Source organism: Nansenia antarctica (genome assembly GCF_963989245.1).
Source record: "Nansenia antarctica genome assembly, chromosome: 15".
Classification (NCBI taxonomy): Eukaryota; Metazoa; Chordata; class Actinopteri; order Argentiniformes; family Microstomatidae; genus Nansenia; species Nansenia antarctica.
In genome coordinates this window covers 3,355,840-3,365,986 of record NC_137685.1, presented here as the reverse complement: position 1 = coordinate 3,365,986, position 10,147 = coordinate 3,355,840, and the positions used below count along the sequence as shown (strand labels likewise).

General features: G+C 51.2%; 1 protein-coding gene across 1 annotated transcript in view; it reads left to right on the top strand.

The window, feature by feature from the left end:
• The window catches only part of prickle2b (prickle homolog 2b), a 17,121-nt gene extending 7,892 nt beyond the window's left edge, over positions 1 to 9,229 (top strand). Inside the window, exons 4-7 of the mRNA XM_080545947.1 lie at positions 809 to 1,012; positions 2,962 to 3,148; positions 5,119 to 6,090; positions 7,558 to 9,229. Of these exons, the coding sequence (XP_080402073.1) occupies positions 809 to 1,012; positions 2,962 to 3,148; positions 5,119 to 6,090; positions 7,558 to 8,546 (2,352 nt within the window). The 3' untranslated portion in view covers positions 8,547 to 9,229. The remainder of the gene's footprint in view (positions 1 to 808; positions 1,013 to 2,961; positions 3,149 to 5,118; positions 6,091 to 7,557) is intronic.
• The last annotated feature ends 918 nt before the right edge of the window (positions 9,230 to 10,147 follow it).

Below are 10,147 nucleotides of genomic sequence, written 5' to 3'. Positions count from 1 at the left end.
TATTGAGCGTCAAAGTTTTTACATTCCATTATATTTTGTGAGATGGAACCTTTGTATAATTTATTAATTACTAAGTAAAAAATGTCAACATTTTAAAAATAACACCACACAGGCGTTAATAAACACCTAATGGATCAGATTATGTAAAAAAACTCAATTTTGACAAAAATGGAGATAGAATCGTATAATTCTAACGTCACCTACTGTACCTTACGATCCTCTGTTATGGTTCTGCCCTGTGTGGTGTATCCCTGTTTTATGGTCTATGTTTCTCATTTTGCTCAGCAGACAGCCCCATCAAACACACACACGCACGCACACACACACACACACACACACACACACACACACACAAAGGTGTATGAGCCTAGCAGATTGTTCTCAGAGTGTATATTGATTTAATCCCTTCCCCCGGCTGACCTCCATACCTCGTGAGGCAGCGTGCCAGTTAGGTAACCTGATTGTAACTCTCTCTCTTCTCTCTCTCTCTCCCTTTCTCCCTCCCTCCCCTTCCTCCCTCTCTCTCCCTTTCTCCCTCCCTCTCTTTCTCCCTCCCTCTCTCTCCCTCTCTCTCCCTCCCTCTCTCTCTCCCTCTCTCTCCCTCCCCCTCTCTCTCCCTCTCTTTCTCTCTCTCTCTCTTTCTCCCTCCCTCCCTCTCTCCCTCTCTCTCTCTGCCCCCACTCCACGTCCCTCTAAATCTCTTCACCCTGCTGACCTTTCCCTCTGTCATTCTTTGTATCCATCACTCTCCTTCTCCCCACCCCTCTCCCCTTACTCCCCCTCCCTCCCCTCCCCTCCCCTCCCCCAGTGTGGCGGCCAGATCAACGGCGGGGACATCGCCGTGTTTGCGTCGCGGGCGGGCCACGGCGTGTGTTGGCATCCCGGCTGCTTCGTGTGCAGCATGTGTGACGAGCTCCTGGTGGACCTCATCTACTTCTACCAGGAGGGCAAGATCTACTGTGGCCGACACCACGCAGAGAGACTCAAGCCCCGCTGCACTGCCTGCGATGAGGTACACACACACACACACACACACACACACACACACACACACACACACGCACACACACACACACACACACACGCACATACAGATGGACTGCACTTAAATGCACTTATAAATGCACTTACATATAGCGCCTTTATCCAAAGCTGCTTTACAACGGCCTCTCATTCACCCATTCACACACACATTCACACACCAATGGCGGCAAGCTACCATGCAAGGCGCCGGCCGGCCCCGTTCACTAGGAGCAATTGGGGGTTCAGTGTCTTGCCCAAGGACACTTCGACATGTGGCCAGCCGGTGGCTCGACTCGAACCGCCGATCTGCCAACCTTGCGATCATTAGACGGCGGCTCTACCTCCTCATGCGCCACAGCCACCTGGCTTACAGGCATTCAGGCACACAAAGTCCTCTCCGTACACACACACTGTGTGAATGCAGTGACCTATAATGATTAGTACAAGGACCAATTACCACGATTTACATTGCTGAAGCAGAATGAAGGGACCCACTGAAGGGTAAACGCACAGCCCACCCTTGCATATGCAACTCTCTAGATACACTCTTCTAACAGGTGATTAATTAAGAGTCAAAGAAAGATGTCGAATCCCAATTAACTCCCAATACACATTATCCTAATGACGGTCAATGACAGAGTGGGTGAGGTAGGGGACAGTAGGGGATGGGAGAGGAGGAGAGGAGAGGAAGAAGGAGGGAGAGGTGGAGAGAGGAAGAGGGGAGAGGGAGGGAGAGGTGGAGGAGGAGAGAGGGAGAGGGAGGGAGAGGTGGAGGAGGAGAGAGAGAAGGAGAGGGAGAGGTGGAGTGGAGGTGGAGAGGAGGGAGGGAGAGGGAGGGAGAGGTGGAGGTGGGGAGAGAGGAGAGGGAGGTGGAAAGGGAGGGAGAGGTGGAGGTGGAGGAGGAGAGAGGGAGGGAGAGGTGGAGGAGGAGAGAGGGAGGGAGAGGTGGAGGAGGAGGAGAGAGGGAGAGGAGGAGGAGGAGAGAGGAAGAGGGAGGTGGAGGAGGAGAGAGGGAGGGAGAGGTGGAGGAGAGGGAGGGAGAGGGAGGGAGAGGTGGAGGAGGAGGAGGAGGAGGGAGAGAGGGAGGGAGGGAGAGGTGGAGGAGGAGGAGAGAGGAAGAGGGAGGGAGAGGAGGAGGAGGAGGGAGGGAGAGGTAGAGGAGGAGGAGGAGGAGAGAGGAAGAGGGAGGGGAGGTGGAGGAGGAGGAGGAGAGAGGAAGAGGGAGGGAGAGGGAGGGGAGAGGTGGAGGAGGAGGAGGAGGAGAGAGGGAGAGGGAGGGAGAGGTGGAGGAGGAGGAGGAGGAGAGGAAGAGGGAGGGAGAGGAGGAGGAGGAGAGAGGGAGAGAGAGGGAGAGGTAGAGGAGGAGGAGGAGGGAAGAGGGAGGTGGAGGAGGAGGAGGAGAGAGGAAGAGGGAGGGAGAGGTGGAGGAGGAGGGAGGGAGAGGTGGAGGAGGAGGAAAGAGGAAGAGGGAGGGAGAGGTGGAGGAGGAGGAGGAGGAGAGAGGGAGAGGTGGAGGAGGAGGAGGAGGAGGGAGGGAGGGGGGGAGGAGGAGAGAGGGAGAGGTGGAGGAGGAGAGAGAGGAAGAGGGAGGGAGAGGTGGAGGAGGAGAGAGGGAGGGAGAGGGTGGAGGGGAGAGAGGGAGGGGGAGGTGGAGGAGGAGAGAGGGAGAGGAGGGAGAGGTGGAGGAGAGAGGAAGAGGGAGGGAGAGGTGGAGGAGGAGAGAGGGAGAGGGAGAGGTGGAAGAGGAGGAGGAGGAGGAGGAGGGAGTGAGACAGCGACCCGGTGCGGTGGGCCGTGGAGCCTTCTTTGTCCTGTCGTTGGGGGTAATTGGCTCAGGTGGTTCTGGTCTCTGAGGGGGAAACGTGGCATGATAAATGATACCTCCCTCATCCCCCTCTCTCTTTTCTCCTCTCCCCCCCCTCCCCTCTCCTCCCCCAGATCATCTTTGCAGATGAGTGCACCGAGGCGGAGGGCCGGCACTGGCACATGAAGCACTTCTGCTGCTTCGAGTGCGAGACGGTGTTGGGGGGCCAGCGCTACATCATGAAGGAGGGCCGTCCCTACTGCTGCACCTGCTTCGAGTCCCTCTACGCCGAGTACTGCGACTCCTGCGGGGAACACATCGGTACGTCAGCCGCGGGATAAAAGCCCATCCATCAGCAGAGCGAACGGTAGCGCCGTCGCCGCCGAACCAACAACGCTAGGTTGTCGGCCCAGCTGGCACATGTGGAACAAGATGAGTGGGAGGTTATTTTAACTGCAGGATTTCAGTTTCTGTTTGGGGTAGAAGAGAGAGGAGAGAGGAGAGAGGGATGACCTGGTTTTAGAGGCGTCGGAGTAAAACGTCAGGACGCGGGAGAGAAATATGAGTCTGCTGAGATACGACCTGGTTTTAGCCTAGGGTTTTATTCTACTTTAGATCGTCGACAGCCTAGTTTGCGGATATCTAGAGGCAAGGACACACAGGGAGGTGGTGTTCGTGTTGCAGGCAGCTTACATCACATCACATGTCCCACAAGGTGAACAAAACACCTTTTTTTTATGTTTTCTCTGAGTGGGGCAGTCCATTTACATTTTATTAGACAGATACAGTGAAGACAGACAGGAAAGTAAGGAGAAGAAGGGAGAGAGAGGGCATGTCAGCAGGGCATGGGGCCGGATTCGAACCCATGCCGACATGGGCATGTGTGTGCACTGTAGACCGCGGTGCTAGACCACTGGACCACCCCAGGCCACAACAAAACACCTTTTCACTGTATCCGCCTAAGAGGGTGAATGTAATACATGTCCAAACTTCAATATATATCAGAGGAAAAAAAACATTTTTTTTTCACCAGACAAACTTTAACAGTGTTAAAGTGTAAATGACCATGTTTGTCTGTGGGTAGACCGAGTGCGTTGTCGATACTTGGCGCTACGCCACCGCCGAGCCATTCTCCCACAATGCACCACTGGTTTCTCCCTCCCCAGGAACCCCAGCTGTGCGCTGCCTGGCACAGCCCTCAGCAGACATTTGCTCTGTAATTATTTGTACGACAGGATACAGAAAAGTATTCGAGTAAAACTGATTATAAATTGAAACCATCAGAAAACATGTTGAAACCAGATGGCTGCCATTAGGACAGAAGCAGGTTTTTTTTTTTTCCTCCCTCTCTCTCTCTCCCCGGCAACTCCACACAAACACACTCAGAATGCAGAATGTGTTTATATAGAGCTAGGCGTCGTAATGAGTTTAGTTTACCCCTAAAACTCAGCTAAGTGTTGTTGCCTTAGGGTCTTTCTTCTCACTCAAGTAGCCTACTTAGAATTTCCTACTCATTTCCTATTAGAGTGGAATTTTGGGGGGGAAACTGCATTTTTTATTGAAGAGAAATCTAATCTCGGTTGCGTATCTGTCTCTCTTGATGAGGACATGTGTGATCGTTTAAGCTGTGGGTTCCATCTACTTCCAGATTGTTTGCCTTCTATTCGGTTGTTAAGTCGTGACGTGTTTCCGGGTCCAACGTTGGCTGAGGCGCTCTCTTCGAAATGCCGCAGTAATAATAATAATTCATTATATTTGTATAGCGCTTTTCCGAGGCTCAAAGACGCTGACAAATATGGGAAAAAATGGGAAAGTGCTGCTGTGTCCCTTGTTGTATGAATAGATCCCAGTCTTAAAAAACGATTGAACTGTCATTCTACCGCTGTAGTACACTGGTACTCTGGTGCTTTAGTACACTGGTACTCTGGTGCTTTAGTACACTGGTACTCTGGTGCTTTAGTACACTGGTACTCTGGTGCTTTAGTACACTGGTACTCTGGTGCTTTAGTACACTGGTACTCTGGTGCTTTAGTACACTGGTACTCTGGTGCTTTAGTACACCGGTACTCTGGTGCTTTAGTACACCGGTACTCTGGTACTTTAGTACACTGGTACTCTGGTGCGGGGAATTCTTTATTTGGACCCGGAAATTGCAAAAACATCACGTTTGACGTCAGACTTAACAACCGAATAGGAGATACCAGACTACTGACTAGCTAACATGGGCCTGACTAACCGCTGCTACTGTCCACCATCCACTCACGTGTCACACTTGGTCTCTTCCCCCTCAGGCATCGACCAGGGCCAGATGACGTACGACGGCCAGCACTGGCACGCCACCGAGGGCTGCTTCTGCTGCGCCCGCTGCAAGCGCTCCCTCCTGGGCCGGCCCTTCCTGCCCAAGCAGGGCCAGATCTTCTGCTCCCGCTCCTGCAGCCTGGGGGAGGAGCCTAACGGGGGGTCCGACTCCTCAGACTCCGCCTTCCAGAGCGCCCGCTCCACCCGGGAGTCCCGCCGTAGCTCCAAGAGCGCGGGGAAGAGCACCGCAGGAGGAGGGGGGCAGCAGACAGGGGGGCGTTTCTCCTCGGGCGAGGTGGACCCTCTGTCCCTCCAGATGGACCTGTTGAGTCTCTCCAGCCAGACGCCCAGTCTGAACCGGGACCCGCCCGCTCACGTCTGGCAGAACCAGAGCCAGGGAGGGGGAGGGGGGGGCGACGGCGGCGGGGGCGGCTACCCGTACGAAATGCGGACGGACCGAACGGACCACTCCGCCCCCTCCCCCACCCCGCTGCAGCTTCTCAGCCAATGCAACGTCAGGACTGCCTACAACCCCGTGGGCGTCTCCCAGGGGCAGCAGGGCGGCGGCCTAGCCAATCACAGGCCCAAAGAGACGCCGGTTACCGTGGCTAAGAGGCCCCCGCCCGTGTCGGCCCTCAAGGGCCACTCCATGAACGAGAACTGGTTCCAGCCCAGCACGGAGGAGTACTTCCCGCCCAAGCTGAAGACCCAGCAGAGCTTCCAGCAGAGCGGCTCGCAGCAGCAGCACCACAACGGCTTCTCCGACAAGCGCTCGGTCAGCCTCCACGTGTTCCAGGGGGCGAGGGACAGGGACAGGGAGAGGGAGAGAGAGGCGGCAGGGTCGCCGCCCCAGCTAGGGCGGAGCAGGAACCCCATCAGTGCACTGAGCTTCACGGAGCAGCTCACCCCTCTGGAGCACACTCCCCGAGGGTCCATGGAGTCGCTGGCCATGTCCAACGCTACAGGTACGTGTTATATATTCTAATGATATACGCCATTTAACTGGCACTTTTCGTGACGTTAGAATTATAAGGTTCTATCTCAATTTGTCAAAAAAATTTGGATCCGATTTTTTTACATAATCTGATCCATTAGGTGTTTATTAATGCCTGTGTGGTGTTATTTTTTAAAATTTTGACATTTTTGAGTTAGTAATTACGGTAATAAAATACAAAGGTTCCATCTCACAAAACATAATGGAATGTAAAAACGTTGACGCTCAATATCTCTGAACTGCCCTAAACGGAGATAGAACCTTATCATTCTAAACAGAGATAGAACCTTATCATTCTAAACGGAGATAGAACCTTATCATTCTAAACGGAGATAGAACCTTATCATTCTAAACGGAGATAGAACCTTATCATTCTAAACGGAGATAGAACCTTATCATTCTAAACGGAGATAGAACCTTATCATTCTAAACGGAGATAGAACCTTATCATTCTAAACGGAGATAGAACCTTATCATTCTAAACGGAGATAGAACCTTATCATTCTAAACGGAGATAGAACCTTATCATTCTAAACGGAGACAGAACCTTATCATTCTAAACGGAGATAGAACCTTATCATTCTAAACGGAGATAGAACCTTATCATTCTAAACGGAGATAGAACCTTATCATTCTAAACGGAGATAGAACCTTATCATTCTAAACGGAGATAGAACCTTATCATTCTAAACGGAGATAGAACCTTCTCATTCTAAACGGAGATAGAACCTTATCATTCTAAACGGAGATAGAACCTTATCATTCTAAACGGAGATAGAACCTTATCATTCTAAACGGAGATAGAACCATATCATTCTAAGCTCACGTTCTATCCAATGCGACAGTGAGTGGCATCCACTCATCGCCTATTTGTGTCTTGAAACATAAGGTCGGATTGATGTCGTCGTAGTATAGTTGAGGTTGTTGTTTGCCCGCATTGAGGAGTGGATACATTACGGAGAGTTTATCTACAGAAAACTGCAAGAGATCACATAGATATTTATTTGACATGTCGTGATCTTAGAATGATAAGGTTCTATCTCCGTTTAGAATGATAAGGTTCTATCTCCGTTTAGGGCAGTTCAGAGATATTGAGCGTCAAAGTTTTTACATTCCATTATGTTTTGTGAGATGGAACCTTTGTATTTTATTAATTACTAACAAAAAAAATGTCAACATTTAAAAAAATAACACCACACCGGCATTAATAAACACCTAATGGATCAGACTATGTAAAAAACAAAATGTTGACAAAAATGGAGATAGAACCTTATAATTCAAACGTCACGAAGTAACAGATTGTATACGCTAGCTTTTTCGTTGTGCCCGTTAGACACTCGACACTCGGAAACTTCAAAAATAGTTTTGCCCTTGACGCCTCAGACGAGAGAGCGCTAACTAACTAACTAACGGTGACCTTTGACCCTCTCCTCTGCAGGAACCTCGGCCGACGGCGGAGACAAGCGCCAGGAGCACCTCTCCCGCTTCTCCATGCCGGACCTGAGCAAAGACTCCGGCATGAACGTGTCAGAGAAGAGCAACATGGGCACCCTCAACTCCTCCCTCCAGTTCCGCAGCTCCGAGTCCCTCCACAGCCTCACCTCCGGCCAGCCCTACATGGAGATGGAGCCGCCCGCGTCGGTCCAGTACCCGCTGCAGTACTGCGACCCCCCGGGCCTGGGGGGCTCCGTGATGAGCCGCCTGCCCCCGGGGTTCACCTACCAGGAGGAGGACCGGGTCAGCCTGGTGAGCAGCGCCAACGCCGCCCGCCTCCCTCCCATCAGCGAGCAGACTCGGAGACGAGGAGGAGGCGGGGGACAGGGAGGAGGAGGAGGAGGAGGAGGGTGTCCAGGCATGCAAGATGGACCTGAGATGGACACCCCTCAACGCCGCAGACACCACCACCACCACCGCTCGCGGCGGTCCCGACGCTCCCGCTCGGAGAACGCCCTGCACCTGGCGGCCGAGCGGAGGGAGAGACCCCAGGAGAGACCGCAGCTGCGCGTGCGCGAGGACTACGACCAGTTCCCCCCGCCCAGGGGCGCCAGGGACCCGTTCAGTGGCAGAGAGGGAGGCAGGTTTAGGGTAGAGCCGTTCAGACAGTGCCCCAGGACCACCTCCGAAGTCACCCTCCAGAACCCGGGGGCCCACCGGCGCCTGGGGACGTACTCCTGGGACGACTACGAGGACGAGGACGAGTGGTGCTCCACCTGCTCTTCCTCCTCCGAGTCGGAGGACGAGGGGTACTTCCTGGGGGAGCCCATCCCCAGGCCGGTACAGCTGCGTTACCTCAGCAACCAGGAGCTCATCCACAAGTACAACAGCTCCACGGGGGTGGGCGGACAGCACCACGTGAGCGGCCGAGGGGGGGGTCAGCAGCTGCACACGCGCAAACGTCGGAAAAGCAAGAACTGCATTATCTCATAACATCTAACAGCTCTCTGCTAGCGACACTGTTGAGGAACAAGACAAGACTCCCCCCCCCAACGATACAGTAACAATAACATAGTTCATTTGTTCAAAAAAACAAAAAACAAAAACAGACGGCCACTCTCTCTGAAGTTGTTGAGTGTTTGAGTATTGTGAGGTTTAACCGTGTGTGATGATACTCCAGTTGGGTAAACCCGTTTGACAGCGACAGTTTTGCATGTTTATCCATTTTAATGTTTCCGAAGATTCTTCTGTCTGAGTATTGATTCTGTTTCTCTGACTCTCACACTGACTGACTTTGCTCTCCTGTCGTCCGTCAGCATGTTTAATCCAAGCCGACGAGCAATCATAATAATAACGTCATTACTCCATAACCATGCAGCAACAGTAAGGTGCAGTAAAGCTAAGTTTAGTACGGTCCAGCTTTTTTCATCGTGCGATGTGATTTTTAGGTACAAGCATATACCATTGTAATCAGTTGATAGGGTGTACATAGAATAAATGAATTAATTAATTAAATTCGCTAAGTTAAAGATGTGTTGTGTAAATACATTGTAAATGAGGTCCACATATTTTTATATTTTGTATGGATAGAATCATTTATGTATTGGATATCTATAATGTAGACATAGAAACAAACGCATGCATGTTTATTTGCTGATCTGGTCCTGCATTGGAATAAAAAGAGTATTTCAGAGAGAGATGGACAGTTGTTTATATGGAGACTGTGTGTGAGTGTGTGTGTGTGTGTGTGTGTGCGTGTGCGTGTGCGTGTGCGTGTGCGTGTGAGTGTGAGTGTGAGTGTGAGTGTGAGTGTGAGTGTGTGTGTGTGAGAGAGATGGACAGTTGTTGCTTATATGGAGACTGCGCGTGTGTGCGTTTGTGTGTGTGTGTATGAGTGTATGAGTGTATGAGTGTGAGTGAGTGTGTGAGGCTGTGAGGCTGTCAGTGTGAGTGTGCGAAAGTTGGCAGCGTGCGTGTGTGCGTGTCTGTCTGTGTGTGTGCGTGTGTGCGTGCGATGATCCCTTGACATGTAGCAGTGTCACCTTCGCCAACTTTTCAATGCATAAATGGATGAGAACATGGTTCGATGGTTGGATGACTGATTAGAATGTCACCCCTCAGAAAACTGCTATACTTCAATGAGTGAGAGGATGAGAGGATGTCATTAAACCCAGTGACTGCTATGATTATGCCTTTGCAGCAGTTTTCCCCTGTTAGCAAACAGATGCCACTTAGCCTGAGTTTAGCATATCCCCTTATTAGCTGTGTACTGCTGATGAAGGTCTCTGGATTAACATTGTACTGATGCTGGTGGAATTGACATTGCCTGTGTGATTGACCATTTGTAACTCATGTATGCTGATAATTATGGTAGAATAGTTAATTGTATGTATGTTCAGTAGCCATGTACAAAATAATAGCAGTAGTTTACCCCTTGTGTGTAGATTATTTCACCATATATACAGACATACAGACAAAATAAGAGGCATATGTTGAGTTGAGTGTCTTAAAAGTTAAGTAGCATCACTCTCTTAATTGGATTCTCTCTTGTGTCCATGTGGTCAGTGGATCAGTGTAGATCGACGACCTTTGCA